Source organism: Spermophilus citellus (assembly GCF_964194105.1).
Source record: "Spermophilus citellus genome assembly, chromosome: 18".
NCBI lineage: Eukaryota > Metazoa > Chordata > Mammalia > Rodentia > Sciuridae > Spermophilus > Spermophilus citellus.
In genome coordinates this window covers 2,842,126-2,863,627 of record NC_138200.1, presented here as the reverse complement: position 1 = coordinate 2,863,627, position 21,502 = coordinate 2,842,126, and the positions used below count along the sequence as shown (strand labels likewise).

The following is a 21,502-nucleotide window of genomic DNA, read 5'->3' as shown; positions in this document are numbered from 1 at the left end:
CACTAAGTGGGGCTGGGGGTTCATGCTGAAGGCAGGGGTGACCAGCGGTCACCTGGGGGTGGAGGATGGAGTGTGAGCAGGTATGGCGGTGGGGTTCTGGCTACACTGACTTGCTACAACTGATTTCCCAGGAGGCACACACGGGCCTAGGGGAAGGTTCCTAGGGGAAGGTTCGGGAGCCTGACAATTTGGTCAGAGAATCTTTGCCGCCCTCCCGTCCCCCTTCTCAGTTCAGATGCCAGTCGAGTGCCCCAGGCTCTGCCCTGGATCTGACCACCTGCCTCTGAACTGGGGGCTTCCGTGACCCCTCCTGGTGTTCAGTTAAGTGGCTGGATGGGCTCGCAGAGCTCCGGGACACGTTCTCACGTAGACCCACTTCTTAAGCTGTTTTAAGGTCCAGGTGGACAGCTGGAGGCCAAGGTGCTTGGGAGGGGCTCCCTGGAGCTCCCCTGCACCCAGGGTGTTGGGGGGATGCATGCTCCGGGACGCACGTATTTTCACCAGCAAGGAGGCCTGTTTTTGGAGCTTTGTCAGGTGGGCCTGGTTAACCACATTATTGGTCATCAGAATTTCCCAATTTCTACCACTGGTCCCTGGCAATAAGCCCCCTCCCGTGGCACGTTGTCTAGGGGCTTTCCAAATAGCACCCATTAACACAAACTCAGGTGCGCTTGATAGAGCGTGTTCAGGAAGAGCAACAGACATCTCCACTTTGTGTGTGTGCCTGACCAGGGATCAAACCCAGGGCCCTCTGCACGCTAGACAAGTGCTCTTCTGCTGAGCCAAATCCCCAGGCCTTTTTTGTTTTTTTTTTTGGGGGGGGGACTGGGGATTGAACCCAGGGACACTCGACCACTGAGCCACATCCCCAACCCTATTTTGTATTTAATTTAGAGAGAGGGTCTCACTGAGTTGCTTAGCACCTCGCCTTTGCTGAGGCTGGCTTTGAACTCGAGATCCTCCTGCCTCAGCCTCTCAAGCCGCTGGGAATACAGGAGAGCGCCACCACGCCCAGCTCCCCAGGCCTTTCGATCTTTGCAACAGTGTCTCTCTGAGTTGCCCAGGCTGGCTTTGAACCTGCCACTCCCCTGCCTCAGCTCTGCCTCTGCCTCAGTGTAGCTGGGATTATAGGCGTGTGCCACTGTGGCCGGCTTCTTTCACTTTGTTCAACCTCGGGAGCTGTTTCTGGGAGGGGGAAGACAAAAGGTCAAATATTTAACAAAAGACACACCTATTAGAAAAATCCTAAAAGGGCTTTTGAGAGAGCCAGGGGCCCTGCACAGAGCTCAAAGTGTATGTCTCCTATTGCCTCCTGATCGCCCACCTGACCCAGGGATCCAGAAAGGGGCTTGGACCAAGGATCCTGATTCCCAGTCCCCCAGGCCAATTAAGTTAGATTGGCCAGGGCAGGCCAGGTGCCTCCTGTGAGTCCCCATCAGAGGTGAGGACCACCCAGCAGCAAGGCCTGGGGTGGGAAGGAATCCTGCCCACCCCGCCCAAGGGCCAATCGCAGAGCCAGGCTGGCGGAGCGCCTCATATAGCCCCATCCTCTTCCCAGGGTGCACGTGGGAGCAGGTCCTGACCCTGGGGAGTCGACTCCTCATCTCCTCTGGGGAGCGGCAGTTCCCGGTGGGATTCGACCCTAGAACTTTCTGAGGCTGGAGCATTGCTGTGAGCCTTGGAGGATTTGCGAGGGCCCTGGAGCTGAACTCTCCCCTGGTGAGTACAGATTTGGAGAGAAGAGCCCCCAGTGATTCTGTAGTTTTTCCTAACGTTGGTTTTGTCTGAGTTTTATAAAACATACTTTATTCTAATATTTTTAGTTATTGATGGACCTCTATTTTATTTATTTATATGCAGTGCTGAGAATCGAACCCAGGGCCTCACACATGCTAGGCAATCACTCTATTATTGAGCCCCAGCCCTAAAATGAAATTTTATCCCATTAAATTTACCCACTTTAGATGAAGAGTAGCTTTGATTGGGTTTATGCAGTGGAACAAATACCACCTGGGTTAGGACAAAGGGCGCACTCCTGACAGAGGTGGGAAGCGAACCTCGGGTCAGCAGGCTTTTCTCTATTCTGTATTTAGTGGTGGAGTCAACTGTGGACTCTGGCATGGCTCATTTTCAGGGCAGAAAACGGCGGCCGGCTGAAGCCAGGGTCTGGGTTATCTGGGCTTCCTTTAGGGTGGAACAGGAATGTGAATAGGGAGTTCCCTGTGGCTTGGCAGCGTCTGGTGACCCATTAGGGTGGAGGGTCTGGTGCCAGTCAGGTGACGTTCCTCTGTGTTCCTTTGCTCGGGCTGAGGCCTGGGATTTTAAATGACAAAAGCTTAGGAAAATGGCCTCAAACTTATTTTCTATACCCTTCAACTCCCCCCTCATCGGGCAGCATTTGCACCTCCCAGAGAAGGTCCCTTGGCCCGCCACTGCGGCGGAGGCCTGTGCCTGTAGTTTTGAGCTGGTGCCCTGTCTACAACTTAGATGGTGAGATCTTGATCCCCCAGGACTTGGGTAGAGCGTCACAGAGGCTGGAGGCGGTGACCTGTGCTCAGGAAGGTCACAGGTCTGTGTCCCACGCCCCACACCTGTGGGACTGTGCTTGCAGGAAGGGGAAGGCTGAGCAACCAGGGTTGTCCAAGGGCCCTGCCATCCCAGGCTAGAGCAACCAGGTTGCTTCCTGCGTCTTTGCAGCCAGAGTTTAACCTGCAGGCCCTTCTGCAAAAGCTGGCCTGAACGAGGATGAATGAAGGAGTTTTAATCTCCATTAAGGATCCTCCCATGCCGGAGGATGACCTACAGAGGCCCTTGTGGTGTGAGTGGAAGAGGCCACCAGCAAAAAACTGACAAATTCTGATCCACAGATTCCCAGACAATTGGCTACAGAACGTGACCTGCACATCTTGGAAAAGATGAGTTGCACGGAATCTTCTCCAATCCCAGGTAAGGACACTGGGCTTTTGTAACCCAGAGTAGTCGTCCCCAGGGGGTTCAGTGCCGCCTGGCGTGTTGTTGCAACTTGCAGCCTCTGCTCTGATGTCAGGAGGTGTGAGGGCCACCTCGCTGGGGGATCCTGCCACACGTGTTTCTCTCGCCTTCTGTCTACCCCAGGCTTTTCCCCGCTCCGCTCTCCCTGTTGTGGTAACTTGATGATTGCGGCTGTATTGCACCAGTATTTGTGATTTTATTTTACCTCCTTTGATGGTATGTTCCACATTTTTAAACCTTTTTGTTTGGGAATAATTTTATACTTATAGGAAAGTTGCAAAGACGGTACCAAGAGATCCCATGCACCCTTCGCCCAGCACCCCCTAATGTCTGCAGCTCTCCTTTGCCAAAACTAAGAAGTATGGGGCTGGGGCTCAGCAATAGCGCACTTGCCTGGCATGTGTGAGGCACTGGGTTCAGTTCTCAGCACCACATATAAATACATAAATAAAATGAGGATCTATCAACAACTAAAAAAAAAAAAAAAACTAAAGAAACACAAAAACTAAGTAAACTTCATGGTGCTGTTAATGAAACTCTAGACAGAGATTCATTGGCCTCTCCCTAATAACGTTGTGGTAGTAGGAGCAAATGTGACTCCATTTTGTTTTGTGACTCCATCCTGTAAAACAACCATGCCAAGGAGAAGGGTTGTGACCGGGGCAAGATGTTCTTTTCCTTTTGCTATAGAAACCTTTAAGAACACGGGACTACCTAATGGAGCATTGTTTCTGTAACTAGGGTAACGGGGCTCTGTTTCTGAAACTGGGGTGACTGGGCTAACTGTGACTGGTTAGGCATCCCGCGGCTTGACTGCACTCTCCTGCTTCTGTAACCTGGCTGGCTTGCATTGGCTGGACCCCAGAACATCCCTTTTGCGGTTTTCAGGCTTGTAAGGAGCGCCCTTGCAATTGTTGGGGGCTGATCAAGGGAACAGCTTTATGTTCTGGTCAGTCACCACTGGTGTGCTTCAATAAAGGCTTGATTCGATTATACATGAGTGGTCTGGAAGTCAGTTTATGAAACCCCGGGACGAAACTTTAACTATAACATCGTGTTGGTTTCCAGGTCCAAACCAGGAACTCCCTGCCCATTTAGAAGATGCCTCCCCAGCCATGAGTACTCACTTTCTCTCTCTCACGAGTTATGTGGGGTTTTAGGGTTTGTTATTTTGTTTTTCAGTACTGGGGACCAGACCCAGGGCCTCATGCATGCTAGGCAAGCACCTACCACTGAGCTGACCCCAGCCCTTCAAGTTGTGTGTTCAGTGTCCTTGAAAAATGAGTTCCTAATTAGCTACCAATTAAATCGGCATTCTGTGGATGTTCCAGTTCCCACATAGAAGAAATTCCACCCAATTCTATTGCTTTGAAGGAAAAACGTCCACTCAGCATCTCCTCCAGGGTAGGAGGGGAATTTCTTCTGTAGGAAAGTTCTAGTAGTAAATTATTTCAGGCCTCAGACCGTGTGGTCTATGTCAGAACTGCACAACTGAATTCTTGTACCATTTATGGGTTGCAATCGCTGCACAGTTCTGTCTTCTGTGGTGCTGGGGTTGGAACCTAGGGACTTCCCCGGATGAGGCAAGTGCTCCACCACTGAGCTGCCCTGGCCCTGCTGTCGCACTTTGAAAACAGCCGTTTCGTGATAAATGGGTGCAACGTTGTACCAATAAGACGTTATCTGTAAAAAAAAAAACGAGAGGCAGACCACACCTGGACTGTGACCACAGTTTTCCAATCGCCCCCTGGTTCTCTCCCCCCCAACCCCTGGTTCTCTTCCCGCCCCGCCCTTTGGTTCTCTACCAGCCCCGCCCCCTGGTTCTCTTCCCCCTTCCTTCTCTTCCAGTCCCGCCCCCTGGTTCTCTTCCAGCCCCGCCCCCTGGTTCTCTTCCCCCCCCCCTCTCCCCTCCTTCTTTCAGTCCCGCCCCCTGGTTCTCTTCCCCCTTCCTTCTCTTCCAGCCCCGCCCCCTGGTTCTCTTCCAGCCCCGCCCCCTGGTTCTCTTCCCCCCCCCCTTCTCCCCTCCTTCTTTCAGTCCCGCCCCCTGGTTCTCTTCCCCCTTCCTTCTCTTCCAGCCCCGCCCCCTGGTTCTCTTCCAGCCCCGCCCCCTGGTTCTCTTCCCCCCCCCCTTCTCCCCTCCTTCTTTCAGTCCCGCCCCCTGGTTCTCTTCTCCCCCCCCAGTTCTCTTCCAGTACCCCCCCTGGTTCTCTTCTCCCCTCCCCCGCCCCCCCTTCTTCCCCCCTTCTGTTCCAGCCCCGCCCCCTGGTTCTCTTCCAGCCCCGCCCCCTGGTTCTCTTCCAGCCCCGCCCCCTGGTTCTCTTCCAGCCCCGCCCCCTGGTTCTCTTCCAGCCCCGCCCCCTGGTTCTCTTTCAGTCCCGCCCCCTGGTTCTCTTTCAGTCCCCCCACCTTCTCTTCTCCCCCCTCCCGTTCTCCACCCCTTCTCTTTCAGTCCCGCCCCCTGGTTCTCTCCCCCCCATTTTCTTGCAGTCCCGCCCCCTGGTTCTCTCCCCTCCCCCCCCTTCTCTTTCCCCCCTCCCCCTCCCCCGCCCCCGTGGTTCTCTTCCCCCCCCCCTTTTCTCCCCCCCCACCCCTGGTTCTCTTCCTCCCTGTAGAACGCTCCCTAATTCCTGACGTGGCAGCACCCGGTGGCCTGCGGGCTGCTTTGCCTCCCTTGTCCCAGTCCATCTCTGGTTGAGCTACCTGATGCCTCCCCAGGCCCTGCGGCCAGCCTCTCTCGCAGGCGGGCGCTCCTGTGATCCTATCAGTCCCATGGTAAGTTCAACTCTTCCTCATCAAAACCCGCCGGTGTGTGCCTCCTCTGCCCTCTGTGCTCAGCCGCCTGCACCTCCCCAGGCCCAGGTCACAGTCCCTCTCGATGAAAGTGGAGAGGACCCCTGAGGCCTTTTCTCCTTGCGCCCAGCGTGGTGTTGAGTGGCATGTGAATTCCCTCATGGCTCCCTCTAGAGTAGGGCGCCACAGAACCCTGAAACGGGGTTCCTCCGCTCTGATCTTCAGAAGTCCTTAACCCCGTGCTGGGGGCTCAGTGGTGGGCTCTGGTGCCACAGTGACACTGCCCCCAAATGTGTATTGAGGGGTCCCTGGAGCCTGGATTAGCTGCTGTGTAAAGGCTGGAGGGAGCAGCTCTGGTCCTCCCGTGTCCACCATGGTGAAGCATCAGAAGCCCTCGCCAGGTGAGGGGACCTCCCAGCACCTCCCTCTTGGGCTTTCTAGCCTCCAGAATTGAGAAGGTCCCATTCTGTATCAATTCCTGAGCCTCGGGTATCATGGCCCAGCAACAGGAGGGGATGGGACCCCCAAAGCCGGATTCAAGATGTCTTCCTGGTGTGCGTTTCAGGGGTGCTGTGACAAAAAGCCCAGCTGCCCTCACTTTCAGAGCTCCCTGGGGCCCAGACTCTGGAAACCTGCAGGAGAACAAAGATGACTCGAGGGAGCAACGGGCTTGGATCATGTTGCCGGCCGGGGCTGGGGCGGCGTGATAAGTGACAGCCCAGGCTCCTGTGCTCTCTGCCGCCACCGTCCACAGGTGATGTTGTCCCCTGTGTGTCGTGGGGCTTGGCTCCTCATCAAACCAAGAGGCCTCGTGAGAGCGGGAACCCAGCCTCCTGGAAGCCCAGGAGTGCCGGGCCTGTGCTTCTGGTGGCTACTGAGCGTGCTGGTCTCCTGCTCGGGCTGCCAGCGCCGAACACCGCAGACCCGGTGCCTTCTGCAAAAGCTACTTTCTCACTGTTCTGGGGGCTGGATGCGCCAGATCAAGGTCTGTGGGCTGGCCTCTCCTCGTCTTGCAGGAGAGCTGCCTTCTCTGTGTGCCTCCTGGACGCCTTGTTACCAGGACACACGTCCCGTCGGCCTCGTGTGTCCTCCACGGCGTCTGTCTTCAGTGTGTTGGGGTTAGGGCTTCGGGGTCAACCCCTGGTGCACAGAGTTCAGTCCATGGTGCCTGCTTTAGACTTCTGATTTTTCTCCTGGTTAATTAGCATGTTTTCCGGCAGTTCGGTGGTTCTACGAGAATAGAATTACCGTCTAACTCGGCAACTCTCCTAGGTATGTGTGCAAAAGGGTTGAAGATGGGTATTGAAACAAGAAATTGTGTGAGTGTACGTTGGCAGCATGAGTCACAATTCCCAGAAGATAGGCACAACCAGATGTCCCCCGTGGGTGAGTGGACGAATGAAATCCCTGTCCATGCCATGGGCATTCCCCGCCACAGAGGGCAGGACACTGCAGCTTGGAAGGGCAGCCAGCGCTGTTCAGGGGAGGGAGTCACAGAAGGCCATTCCCTCAGGAGCCTGTTTATATGAAACTCCCCAAATAAACCTGGAGACGAGATGAGGGTCAGTATGTACCAGGAACTGGGGAGAGGTGATGGGTGGCTCTGGGTGTGAGGGATGGGAAGGAGTTTGGGAACAGACGGTGGTGATGGACTCGTGACACTGGGGAAGAATTAATTGTACACGTTTCCATCTTTCATGGTGCTGGGGACTGAACCCCAAGTCCCCTGCTGAGCTGTCCCTCCAACCTGAAAGTGGTCAGTCTTGTGCAGACCCCGTCCACAATAAAGCAGACCCCGTCCCGGAGGCCTTCTTTCCCTCCTTTGACTGTTGGTGCAGGAGAACCCATGGCCCCACAGTCCAGCTTCTTCTGTGTGTTACAGAGGATGCCCAGGGGCTCACGATGGAGCACGCCATGCTGCGAGACCTGGAGGAGTCCTTGCAGAAAGAGGCAGGTGGGTGAACTTCCTCTCATGCCACACATTTGGTGTTTGAGGGCATACGAGGTAAATCGCCTTCCTGGCATTTTATGTTTTTCAGGAGAGGAGGAGGATGGGAAGCCCAGCGTTCTCGAGCATAAGCCTGCTTCAGCCTGGAAAAGTACATTTTGGCCTGAAGACAGTGACATTTTGTACGACGTCACCCAGAGAAACCAGAAGCTGATACCATTCTTGAGTCCACTTATGAGCCCTGAGGCCAGGCCGCGCACAGTGGTGCTGCATGGTGCTGCAGGCGTTGGGAAAACCACGCAGGCCAAGAGGACTTTGCTGGACTGGTCGGAGTTCAGTCAGAGTCCTCTGCACTGCGCCTTCTACCTCAGCTGCAGGGAGCTCAACCACATGATCCCATGCACCTTCGCAGAGCTGATCTGCAGGAACTGCCCCGAGATGCAGGACGTCGCCCTGGAGGTCCTGACCCGAGCAGAGAACGTCCTGTTCGTGGTGGATGGCTTCGAGGAGCTGAAGGTGCCGGCGGGAGTGCTGATCCATGACATCTGTAGTGACTGGAACCAGAAGAAGCCGGTGCCCGTCCTGCTGAGCAGCTTGCTGAAGAGGAAGATGGTGGCCAAGGCCACCCTGCTGGTCACCACGCGGCGCGAGGCCCTGCGGGAGCTCCTGCTCCTTGTGGAACAGCCGCTGCTGGTGGAGGTGGAGGGCTTCTCGGAGGCCGACAGGGTGCTGTTCTTCCTGAGACACCTTGAGGACACGGACCAGGCACTGCGAGCTCTGGACACCGTGAAGCACAGCCCAGCCCTGTTCCACCTGTGCGCTGCGCCCGCCGTGTGCCAGCTGCTCTGCGCAAGTCTAAAGCTCCTGATGGACGGCGGAGAGGACCCTGGCTTGGCTTGCCAGACCACCACATCGCTGTTCCTGAGGTTCCTCTGTGACCAGTTCACGCCAGCGCCCGGCGGCCATCCCCAGCACCACCTGCGACGCCCTCTGAAGGCCCTGTGTCTCCTGGCTGCCCAGGGCCTGTGGACCCGGGTGTCCCTGTTCGACACAGAAGACCTGGAGCCACTTGAGGTGGAAGAGGCTGACCTCCGTCCCTTCCTGGACAGACATGTCCTCCAGAGGGACAGGGACCACGAGGACTGCTTCTCCTTCATCCACCTCAGCATGCAGCAGTTCCTGGCGGCCGCCTTCTACATCCTGCGGTTCCCGGGGGACAGCGAGTGGCAGGGCTCCAGGTTGGACATCAGGGGTGTGCGGGAGCTGTTCTCCACGGAGGCCAGAGCAAGGAATCCCCAGCTGGCCCAGGCCGGCCGCTTCCTGTGGGGTCTCCTGAACGGGGCCAGGGCGAGGGAGCTGGAGGCCACTTTCGGCTGCCAAGTGTCCTTGGAGGCCGAGCAGGAGCTGCTGAAGCGCACGTCGGAGGAGGAGGAGCCCGTGCTGTGGGCAGTGGGCCTTCTGGAGGTCTTCCACTGCCTCTACGAGTCTCAGGACCCAGAGCTGGTGAGCAAAGCCACGACTGATCTGAAGGACGCATCCCTGCACCTGACCACCAGCCAGGACCTCCTGAGCTGCTCCTTCTGCCTCCAGCACTGCCAGGACCTGCAGAGGCTCTCGCTGCGGGTGGCCAAGGGGGTGCTCCCGGAGGAGGAGGTAGCGCTGGAGCTGGATGCTCTGGACGGAAGGTGAGTGCCCTGCCGCGGTCCACTGGGCCTCCAGGGAAGGAGGCCAGAGCCTCCTGTTTAACCCTTGAGGGGGGAAGCATGACACTGTGGCTCTTCTCTGGAGGTGAGCCATCATGGCCAAGGAGGCGACCTGTGTGGGTGGGCTGCAGGAGGTGATGGAGGATCACCGTGCTCTGGCCCCACCATGGGGAGGGCTAGTTAATCCCACGTTCAGGAGAGGCCACCGCATCAGGACCAGGGAGGCCTTCTTCACCTGCTTGCCACTGTCTGGCCAGGGATGGCCTCGGCCAGCCACAACTGGAGCACCTCCATGGGTTCATGTGAGGGCAGCCGAGCTCCGTCGGCTCCCAGCTACAGCTTGGTTTTCCTTTTGGGCTCACACGTGTTTGTGGATCTGTGGGCCCAGCATGGTGCATCTAGAGGAGCCTGCCAGGTGCTCTCCTCAGACCCCGCCCACAGCCTTCCACAGACCCCGCCCACAGCCTTCCCCAGACCCCAGAGATCGCCGTTCCCGAGTGGCGTGGGCAGGTTTCCCCTCCCAAGTCTCCCCTCCCTGGTTGGCACCTGCGTGGGCCGTGTGCACTGAGCCTGCAGCTGTCCACGTACCCCGCGGGCAGGACCCATTCCCTTGCACTGTTCTCTGGCTCTTCTGCTCATCCCATCCGACAGGCCTGCTCTTGGCTCTGAGAGCCTTTGCGTCTAGACCACTGAGTTCCAAGTGTTCGGTCCCCCGCCAAACCCCGTGGGCTCTGATGCTCTCTCTCCTTGAAGTCAAAATCCTATTTTTGTGATTCCAAAGATACCGTGCATATGTGGGGAAATTAAAGCAGGACAGGGATCGCAGACACCATGTCCCTCCCCGTCCTGCCGTCCGCGGCAGCACAGGAGGAGAGGAACCGCCTTTGAAAACCGAGCACTTGGAGATGAATCTAGTGGCAGGTTGTTTTCTCAAGTTTTTTTTTTTGTGTGTGTGTGTGTGTTTATAGTTGTAGAGGGACAGAATGCCTTTGTTTTTGTCTTTAAGTGTGCTGAGGATCAAACCCAGTCCTCGCACATGTTTGGAAAGCACTGTACCATAGAGTACACTCTGCTCTGAGCGACAGCTCCAGCCCATTTTAGAGTTTTAGTTGAACGAATTCCATCGTGAATTAGCTTGAGAAATGGCCAAATCGCCCTCTGTGGTTGTCAATCGGGTGTTCAAATGTCCCATATTGGACAAGGGAGTCGCCATCAGCCCTTCACCAGCAGGACCCTAGGCTTCCCCTCCTGTAGTGAATGGTGACGTGGGACATGCCAGCTCTCCTCCCATGGTGCCTGTAGGGTGAGTGGTCTCACGGGGTGCTCCACGACTAATAAATCACGTGTCAAAGGGGAGCACCCAGAGTGACCCTGAACACCTTGACTGTGAAGGACAGATGTCGGTTTTTCTCCTTCGTGACATGGGGTGGGTGACTTTTCCCTTCTCTCGGGTAGGTTCCAGAGTCATCAGAACCTACATCTTCCCTGGAGCGAGCTCTGCTCTGTGTTCAGCTCCAACAAGAGCCTGGTCTTCCTGGACATCAGCCACAGCTTCCTGAGCAGGCAGTTTGTGAGCACGCTCTGTGACCAGCTGGCCTCTGCAAACTGCTGTCTCCAGAAAGTGGTGTAAGTCCTTTGTCCCAGGCTCACATCCCAAGGGGCACAGCCAAGCCTCTGACTGTTGGATGTTGGAGGAATATTCAGATTCCTGTCCCAGACTCCAACCAGGCTCCGAGATGCTCCTGTCCTTGGGGTACAGTGGGAGGATCCCATAAAGCCAGGTTAATGCCGTGTGCAATGTCACCTGGGCATTCCTCCAAAGGGCAGGAGGAAGAGAGCGTGCAGACCCCTCGTGCCGTTGGTCTACCGTGAGCCCCGGTGGCCACACATACAGCACATCTCGGCCTCTGCCGACACCCAGGGCTGGGCTTCTTTGTTGGAAGGAGGGGCTGCCTGTTGTGCTGTAGGACACTGAGCAGCGTCCCTGACCTCCACCTGCTACATTCCAGCAGCACCCTCTTCCTAGACGGTGACAACCAAAACTGTCCCCAGATGCCACCCAGTGTCCCAGGATGCTGAATCTCACCAGGCTGGTACCCGCTGATGGGGGGACGGGGAGCGCAGGTCCGAGAGCTGAGTGCAAGTTATGCAGGTGGGGAATGGTACCTACATGGCATAAGTACTGTCATTCAGAGTGACATGTGCCCTCCAGAGCATCCCTGGGCCAAGTCGCGGCCGAGGGACTGAAGTCTTGCAGTGTGGGGCAGAGGACCGCACAGCCTGCTCACCAGGTGGCCAGTCGGAAGCTCTCGGCTTAGCTAGGAAGTCTTCAAGTGACATCATGTTTTTCTTTCTTGATGGAGGGAAATGGGAGCCCTTGCCCACTAAGGGCTGCGCTGGCCACACGCAAGAGAATTCCAGAGTCGAATCCTGCAGTGACCTTCTGTGTCTGACCCTCCTGCAACGGCCTAAGGTGGCTAAAGGAACTAGAACTCAGCATCCGAGATGCTGGTCAAGGGGGAGAGTCTGTTATGCGAGATGGCTGCAAGCCAGACACCTCCTGACGGCCATGTGAATTTAGTTCATACTGTATCATGCCCTCAGAATCTGCTGAGAGGGTATCTCTAAGTCTTCTCACCCCCAGACACAGAAAATGGTCAGTGTGAGATGATGGGTATGTTAATTAGCTTGATGGGGCAATACTTTACATAACGTTCCTATATCAAAACATGGTTGTGCACCTTAAACATTATATAATTTTTGTCAATGATGCCCCAAAGATGGGATTGGGGATTGAACCCAGAGCCTTGCACACGCCAGGCAAGTGCCCTACCACTGGTCACACCCCAGCCCTTCTTATTTGGAGACAGTCTCACTAAGTTGCCAGGGCTAGCCTCAAACTTGCCATCTTCCTGCCTCAGCCTTCCGGAGTCGCTGGGACTAGGGAGTATTTTTTAATGTGAAAGAAAGGTTCCAAAATGTTGCCATCCTGCAACTATGTTTCTGTTCATGTGCAGAAGTATAGAACTCAAAGCCTCATCTTTGTTTTCTGTTCCTTAGCCTCAAAAACATTTCCCCCGATGGTGCTTGTCAGAACCTCTGCCTGGCATTCGGAGGTCACAAGACCCTGACACATCTGATCCTCGAAGGCAGTGAGCAGGACGATGTGCTTTCCTCATTGCGTCAGGTTTTGAGTCACTGGAGATGCAAGCTGCAATGTCTCAGGTATCTCTCTCTGTCACCAAGACCCTCCTGGCACAGAGCTATCGCAACCTGGGCTGCAAATCTGCATAAATTGGAAGAAAACCTTCCTTATTTTAACTGGAAATGGCAGCACCCGGGGTACATTGGCCAGAATAGCACACGGGCTGGAGTTCGGTCTCCTCCGGCGTTGAGCACTGAGTAACCTGAACTACCACACAGGGAAGCCCCCAGTCCTAAGGGCTACCCAGAATCTGGAGAGCATCCTATCAGGCCACTGGGGGTTCACGATCCTCCTGGGTCACGAGGCCAAAGGCCTCCCCTGTCCAGGCAAGGACCCCAGGAGCCCCAGGCTGCCCTCTCCTCAGCACTCTGGAGATCTGCCTTGGGAAGTTCTCTGCAGGGTTGTGCTGGTGTTGGCCACCCCCACCTGGAGTGGCAGCTGGGACAGTCTACAGTGGGCATTCGCCTCTGCTGAGGGAGGGGTTGCTGGGCTCTTCAACAAAGCAAAATGGGGCAGCCAGTCCCTCCCAGGGCAGAGGGCGGGGGAAACCAGGTCCCAGCACCTGCGCTTGATGGCCATCGCCATTGGCCCTTGCAAAGGACCCTGCTTGCCCCCTCCTGGGAGGGTCAACAAGGACAGAGTCGTGTGACTAGAGACCTGGGCCACTGGCTGATTTTTGGCCAGGAAGTTGATACCCAAATTGGAGGCCCATAGGAGGCCGCGCGAGCCCAGCCTCCTGTCCCTCCGGAGGCACCTGACCTTGCGCCTGGCTCCCCCGCTCGGTGGGCTCCTCTGCTGTGACTTGGGCTCTGAGAGAAGGTCTTCCCTTGTTCCTCTTGAGGTTTCCAGTCACTTCAGCCACGTGGCAGGCACCCCCCTTGGGCCCCAGTTGGGGTACCCACCTGTGACCCTCAGCGTGAGGGCACTCTTGGCTCCGATTCGCAGGTGCCAGAGGGAGATGGCGTTCCCACACCTCCTCCACAGAAGAGCCCGGCCCAGGCCTGATGCCAAGGGCTCCTCCTGCCCACAGTCGGGAGCAGAACAAGGCTCTGTGCTTCGGGATGTCCACCCAGGGTTTCTGAATGTCGTTCTAGACCTGTGGTCCAGCCAGAGGCTACTGTGTCTCCTGGGCACTGCTGAAGTGTGGATTCCTGGGTCCTGTCCCAGGTGGTCTGAATCGCATCCTGTGGACGTGGCACAGGAATCAACACCTCCCCTGGGGGACGCTGGACTCTGCATCAGAGCCGGGCGGGGTGATGCGGACCTGCATTTTTTGCTGGCTCCCAGAAGGTTTGGGCTGCTGGCCCTGGGGAACCGTGACAGCCAGGGCGCTGGACTGCACAGGCCTTGGGGCACTGGCACAGCTGAGTGCCAGACCGGAGGCCATCCCACCGAGCTTGGATTCTCGGGAATGACGAGCTCCGTCTCACCCACAGGCTGGGACCCTGCTCTGCCCCTGAACCAGAGTGGGCGGACCTCTTCCTGACCCTGCAGTTCAATCACTCCCTGACGTGCCTGGACCTCTCCGACAGCGAGCTCCTGGACGAGGGGGCCAAGCTGCTGTGCGCAGGGCTGAGACACCCCACGTGCCCCGTGCAGAGGCTGTCGTAAGTCTCTCCACCTCCTGGGTGTCCTGTGGGGTCTGGGGACGCAGGGGAAGAACGGTGGCCCTGGACCTGCAGGCAGCCCTGTGGAACCACCCAGTGACCCTACGCCTGCTCCCGTCTCTGGTCCAGGTGAACAGTTCCAGCATCTCACTGCTGTCCTCTTCGTCCCCACGGGGTCACCAGCAGGGTGGGAAGAGGACGAGGAACTGAGATGGGCTTTAGGGACCCCCTGTTTGGAGACGGCTGGGAAGACTGGGTGTGGGGTGCTCTGCTCACTGGCCTTTCCTGTGACTCCTGCAGGTTGGAGAACTGTCAGCTCACGGAAGCCTGTTGCAAGGAAGTGTCTGTCACTCTGGTCGTCAGCCAGAGGCTGACACACCTGTGCCTGGCCAAGAACGACCTCGGGGACAATGGGGTGGAGACCCTGTGTGAGGGCTTGCGCTACCCCGAGTGCCGGCTGCAGACGCTGGTGTAAGTCCTGGGGCTGCCGTGTGCATGAGGCCCGCGGGTCAGTGTGCGTGAGGCCCAAGGGGCTGCTGGCAGCAGACAACTCCTCGGAACTCCCAAGTATGACACTAGCAGTTATAACTGGCGAGACCAGGGAGATGGTGACAAAGAAAACTGGTGCCAGCCAGGGACATAGGTCAGGGTGGAACGCACCCTTAGCCTGCGTGAGGCCCTGCGTGTGGTCCCAGCACAGAAAGAAGTGTCGCTGTTACACAGGGCCCTGCGGGGTGTGGCGGGTGCCCAGGTCCGGTTTTTAGAACCGAGTCGCAGAGGCCACATGCAATGGGCACAGTGGAAGTCATCTGACGCCAAGGACAAAGCCTTAGAGAGGGGCTGCCAGGTCCGGGCACACGCCTGTCGTCCCAGCAACCCTGAGGCAGAGACGCAGGATTGCAAGCCCCAAGCCAGCCTGGGCAACTTGGGGGACCCCCGCAGCTTAGCAAGACCCTGCCTCAAAATAACAGTTCCTTAAAACGCTGGAGACGTCGCTCGGTGGCACAGCGCCTGGGCTCCATCCCCAGCACCAACAGTTGGGGCTGCGGTCCCAGGTCCTGTTCAGAGACTGTCGAGCGCTGCTGGCTCTGCGGTCTGGGAAGCCACCTCCCACAGAGAAACTGCTCGATCGGCTCTGGGGACGTGACTTGGGAGGAGCACAGGCTGACACACGCAGGGCCTGTTGGGCACCCACCCCACAGTCACACACTCACACACTCCACACAGTCCCACTCGGTCACCCTCTCATACCCACACACAGTGTCTCTCTCTCACACACAGTCTCTCACATACACACAGTCTCACACACACACCCACACACAGTCTCACACACACACCCACACACAGTCTTGCACACCCACACAGTCTCTCTCACATCCCCACAGTCTTGCACACCCATACACAGTCTTGCACACCCACACACGGTCTCTCTCACACACAGTCTCACCCACACACAGTCTGTCACACACACACACACACTCTCTTGCACACCCACACACAGTCTCTCACACACACACACACACACACACACACGCACGCACACCCCGTGTCGGCTTCTCCTGGAGTTCCCACCTAGGACACGCTCTAGGTGGAATCTGAAATCTACTCACCATCGCAGCCCTTAGTCTGCGGGACAGAGGTGACGTGCCAGGACCCTGTCCGCACAGTAAGCCTCGGAACACTAAAACAAGCGCCCTGGCGAGAAGCCGCCGCCCCGCCTGCAGGCTAGTCTGGTGGTGGTCGAGGTCAGCGCCATCCGGTAACGCCGTGGCTGCCCTCCAGTCTCCTGGTCCCAGCTGGCCGAGGGGGAGGGTCCTGGCTCAGGTGGCCCCCGGGACTGACAGTCCCTTCTCCTCGCTGCCTCCAGGCTGTGGTGCTGCAGCATAACCAGCGAGGGCTGTGGCCACCTCTCCACGGTCCTCCGCCAAGGGTCCAGCCTGACGCAGCTGGACCTGGGGCTGAACCACGTTGGGGTCCCCGGCCTGAAGGCACTCTGTGAGGCTCTGAAGGCACCGTGGTGCCGCCTGCAGCATCTGTGGTGAGTCCCGCCTTACTTACTGCACCCTCCCGGCCAGGGAGGGAGGAGTCACCGGAGCGGGCGGCTCCGTGGGGATCCAGAGGTTCCAAAAAGTCGGCGGAGTATCTTAAAAGTCACTGGGACAGTCGGGGGAACGGGCTCTAGTCTGCCAAAGGTCATGGGGAGGAACTTGGAAGCCGCGATGCTAGACACTGAGAAGCAGCCCCTGCTGCCCAGTCCCGGTGTCCAGAGAGGTGGGAACCGGCGGCACCTGGGAACACACCCAAAGGCCAGCGAGTGGGTGCCCCTGGGGGCCACCTTACAGGTCCCGCCAGGGCTGGGTCCCCTCGGCCAGATACACAGGGGTCTCTGCAGGCGCCATCCACACGTGAGCGGGGCCTGTCCTGCCGCTCCTCTTGCCCTGCGTAGCATCCTCCTGGTTCATCCAGTGGCCACAAATGCCAGGGCCGCTGCCTCCTGTGCCAACACCTGCTGTTCCCCTCTCCATCCTCCTCTGCCGGGGACACCTGCGTGGTTTCCTACCTTGGCCATCGTCAGCTGTAAGGAAAACAGACGAGATGCAGAGGCAGACTGGCCAAGCGGCCAGCTTGATTTCCACCAGGTCACTGGCATCTGGAGTGCCTTTGTTCATTGTGTCATTGAGCAGTTCAGAGCTGGCAGCGGGACGCAGCTGACTCCCTGGTTGGTACTAAGTTGCAGTGTGCAAGGTCAGGAGCTTGGTGCGGCTCTCAAGGCCACTGTTTAAAGTGACTGTTAGTGGACAGATGGCAGGTGCAGCAGAGCTTGGGGAAACCCTGGCTGTCTGACGAGAGCCCCTTTATTCCTGGGAGCCGAGTGTCAGATCAAGGTCGAGGCTGAGAAGACTGGCACAGCTGCCTCAGCAGGGCGCTGCCCCAGCAGCCAGGCACCTGTGTCTGCACAGACGCTCCCAGCCACCAAGCAGGCCAGTCATGGCGCTCTCAGACCCCATCCCAAACAGAGCCCTCGGTCGGCACGGCTGCGGTGACGGGCATCTAAAAAGCCAGACTCACACCAGCAGGAGCAGGGTGGCCACTGAGGGAATGAGATGGAGTCTTAAACCAGGACTTTTGGGCACTCGGAGCCCACAGGATCTCTGAACAGATGATTTCACTCGGAACAGAATCCTCTAGTTGCTCTTTCCTCCTCTTCCAAGTCCCATCCACCCTGGAACCCTGTTGCCCTCTTCCTGGCATCTGGCCACCCACCTCCCCAAACTGGTGACGCCTGGGGGTTACGTGCCCTCAAACAGGTCAGGTGTCTTTGCTTTCCGCCCAAGCAAAAAGAATACCCAAGGTGTAGCTCCTACCCCCTCTCGGAGCCCGAGGGGGCACCCGTCTCAACCCAAGCAAGACCCGAGGATGATGGCAGCGTGGGCTCTGCCGAGCTGCCCTGTACCTAATCCTCCCTGCCCGCCTTGTCTGGTGCCTTGGTTTTGAGATGATCATACGCAACCTCGGGGTTCGGAGGTTCAGCACAGCGCTTCTCTGCCCGGGAGCTCCTCCTCCAGGTCTCCACCCACTCGGGTCGCCTTCAACCAGCCGCTCGGCCACTACCGTCCTCACAGCCCCCCGTGTACTATGTGGCACACTCTTCTGCCCCTTGTTAGGGGACAGGCCCTGATGCTTGATGCCCAGGGTTGGATCCCCCAGGCCCACCGGAGGCCTGAGGAGCACCGTCCAGGGTCTCCCTTGCTCCTGTGTCCCCGCAGGCTGTGGGGCTGCTCCCTGACTCCCTTCAGCTGCCAGGACCTCTCCTTCGCCCTCAGCTGCAACCGCAGCCTGGTCACCCTGGACCTGGGCCAGAACTCCCTGGGCTTCCATGGAGTCAAGATGCTGTGTGACGCCTTGAGACTTCAGAACTGCCCCCTGCAGACGCTCAGGTACGGGCCCCGGCCCTGTCCCCCAGGCGGGTTTTGAGGTGAGACAGAAGCCTTAGGATTCCCTCAGGGGCCCTTGCCAATATGCAGCTACCTGCCTGGGCAGCTGGTCACCAGAGAGCCCTCCCGTTGACCCGTCCACTGTATTGGCCAGTCGGAGAGGAGACCAGCACTTGTGGGAGGCCAAGAAGCCAGGATTATGTGAGGGTGGGCTGCAGAGGCCAGCCATCACCTCCTTGGGTCAGCCCTGGACGGAAGCTGTCCAGAGCGAGGCTGCCCCCAAGGTGCCCTCTCCGTCGGCGGCAGCCAGCTTGACCGCTGGGGGGAGCTGCCTTTGGCTCTGCGGTCTGCTTGTGGCAGGCCCCTTCACAGGAGCTCTGCAAACGGCCGTGAAACGGGGCGGAAGCAGACTGCACGCTTACCTCACGGGAAGCTCCACCCGGAGTCCCTGTCGGTGGTCAGGCCCCGGGGGCCATAAGCCCTGCCTCCCCTACCAAGCATTCTCATGAGTCACCCCCCCACGGTCCCCGACGTGGGTGAGGTCCCCAAAAGGCAGCGTGGGCTGTTGCTTTGGACAGTCGGACGCGTCCTCCTGGGTCTTGGAGTTCCGGGACGGTGACCGGGTGAGGGCTTCTTCCTGCCTCCAGTCCTAGAGCCGCGTGAACACCAGGCCCTGCCCTTCCAGAGCGTGGATTTGGGCCCTGAGATTCTATCGGTCACCCAACCTTCCAGTGACTCCCAAGTGGACTGCTGACACCTTCTGTGCTGGACACCAAAGATCTGATGGCCACCCTGGTCTTCGGGGGCGGGTCTTGGACCTGCTTCTCGCTCGCCCCACGGGTGTGCAAGCCCTGGGTCTGGCTGGGGAGTTGGCTTTGTCCTCTAGGCAGACCGTGACTGAGCTCCCGCAATCACCCTTGACCTGGAGGGTCACCTCAGTCCGCCCCGGTGCTAGCTGGGCCTGCGGTAGCCAAGGTGCTTCAGGTTGCTGATGAGACACTGACCCAGCCAGCTCGGGGCCCCAGCCCGAATCAACAATGTGCTGGCAAGGTGGGGCCTCCCTGCCAACCAGCAACCTGGCAGCAGATGCCTTCAGGGACCCCTGTCCCTCTGTCCCCACGTCTACCTTCATGTGGTTGAGTGGGGTGACCTCAGGGTGAATCCTAGAAATGAGGCAAAACCAGTGCGGTGGCCGAGGGGCTGGCCCAGACAAGAGGTGGTCACCTCGGCTGGTCCAAGGTGTACGCCCCAGGGACAGGTGCTCCTGGGTCTACCAGGCAGGGCAGGGGTCACTGAGGTGGCATCAGTTGTCACACGTGCCATTGGTGCCGACTCACGCCCGCCGTGCCAGCACCATCCAGGCGCACACTGCTGCTGTCCACGCTGTGCCACTGCCTAATGACCTCTCCTGTGCAGCACAGACCCTGGGAGAGGGCGGCCAGGGCCTGTGGGCCCCTCGGGCACTTGGGAATCGGGTGCCCAGCCTTTTCTCCCGCTTCGTGCCCCAGGTTGAAAATAGACGAATCCGACACGGACATCCAGAATCTCCTGAGAGAGATCAAAGACAGCAACCCGCGGCTGGCTGTCGAAGGCAGCCGCCGCGACCCCCAGAGACACAGACCCTCGGCTCATGACTTCCTTTTCTGAACCTCCCTGCACCCCAGATTCCCCCTCCCAGAGTCACAGCCCTCAGCCTCCTGGGTGATTGGCAGCAGCTGGGCTGGGCGTCCCTGCGACCCTCGCCTGCTCGGGTGTACACGAGCCTGCGCAGTCGCTCACCCCGGAGCTGCGGAGGTTGGTGTCACGGTGTAGGGTGTAGAGGAATAAAGGTGAACGCATTCACGGCAGCTTTGTGTTGGTGGCTCTCGCCAGAGCAGGGAAGAGCCGCTCTGTCTGGGGAGAACCGGGACCAGGCGAGGAGGCAGGGTCCTGTGCACGGGCTCCTGTGGCCCTGCTCCGCTCTGCTCGGATCCGCTGTCTGCTGGGGCTGGGGCTCAGGACTGGCCGCGGGGCCCTGAGCTGGCCAGGTCAGCTTCCGACCCCACAGTATTACAGGCACAGATTCCTCTGCACAATGCTGGGAAGTCCAGTCCACACTAAAGGTGTCTGGGGGCTGGGAATGTAGTCGGTGGTAAAGTGAGCGCTTCCGTGTACAAGGCTCCCCCGAAAGTCACCTTGATAAATGGCCAGTGGGTAAACAAGTGCTGTGGCAAGAAGGTCACGTGACCTTGGAAGGACCTGAGGTGGTACTCAGCAGGGGAGCCCCACCCAGTGACCTGGCGGGTGGGCAGGACTCCGTACTGTGAGCTACCCGTCGTTGGCGGCCACGTTAGCTGCTCTATCAAGAACCCAGGGAACTTGCCCTCCTGCCTTTGGGGACCAGCCTGTGGTAGCCACGTGCCGTGCTCTGCCACCGTGGGCCCAGCACCTGGGGTCCACACACAGGGCCTGTGTGGGGTTCCTCTCTTTCTGGCTTATGTCACTCAGCAGTGTCCTCTAGGTTCAGCCGTGCCTCTGCAAAAGACGGCTTTCCTGGGATTTTTGTTTGGGGCTGGAGGTCCAATGTGGGGCCTCACACACCCGAGGCAAGAGCCCCACCGCTGGCCCACGTCCCGGCCCCTCCTGGTTTTCTGAAAGCCAGACGGCACAGCACTGAGCCATGACAGTGCCCCCACTGTCCCCACTGCTGCGCGCTCGTTGGTGGCCGCCCTGCGGCTCCTCCTGTCTGGACGCCCCCTACCTCCAGGTCCATGCCTGGCTGGCGCTAGTTCCTCAGGCTTCCTCCTAAAACTGCTGCCCCCACGGACTTGCCCAGCGGAAGCCGTGGGATGTCAAAAACACCTGCGTGCCCCTGACAGGCGGGCGAGACGGCACAGCCCCCACAGCCTCGCAGTCCCCTCCTCCTCCCGCGGCTGCAGGAGCTGGGCACTGTCAGGGAAGACTCAGGTCACCTACCACTCGCCTGGGAAAGCACCGGATTCAGGACGTGACGTGGGGCTCCTGAGGGGCTGTCATTTCCACACACTGCACACTGGGCCGTCCACCCGGGCCGTCCGTACAACCTGTCCAGTGAGCGACCCCTGATGCTCACCTCCTCAGCCTCCCTCGAGTGCACATCATCCCCCTGGACGCCCCACCATTCAAGACGGAGGCTCCCCGGACCCCCTGACTCGGCCCACAAGCACTCTCCTGTCCTCGGGCTGCGGGTGCCCTGCTCCGCCTGAACCTGGGCTGTCACGGACCTGCCCGGTGGCGCTCCCTATCTGTGAATGGAAGGTGGAATTTCAAGCTTCTACTTTCCCATGGTGCACGTGGCTGACCTC

The 21,502-nt window shown here is 58.5% G+C and overlaps 1 protein-coding gene across 1 annotated transcript; it reads left to right on the top strand.

The window, feature by feature from the left end:
- Window positions 1-1,563: 1,563 nt before the first annotated feature.
- On the top strand, window positions 1,564-19,826 carry NLRP2 (NLR family pyrin domain containing 2; the record flags this gene model as incomplete). Its single annotated transcript, XM_081273634.1, has 12 exons — window positions 1,564-1,719; window positions 2,868-2,946; window positions 7,054-7,167; window positions 7,664-7,735; window positions 7,821-9,414; window positions 10,888-11,058; window positions 12,493-12,657; window positions 14,074-14,244; window positions 14,545-14,715; window positions 16,112-16,282; window positions 18,012-18,182; window positions 19,688-19,826. Exons 2-12 carry the CDS (start codon window positions 2,916-2,918, stop codon window positions 19,824-19,826), a joined length of 2,970 nt encoding a protein of 989 aa, XP_081129760.1. The 5' UTR covers window positions 1,564-1,719; window positions 2,868-2,915.
- Between the last annotated feature and the right edge of the window lie 1,676 nt (window positions 19,827-21,502).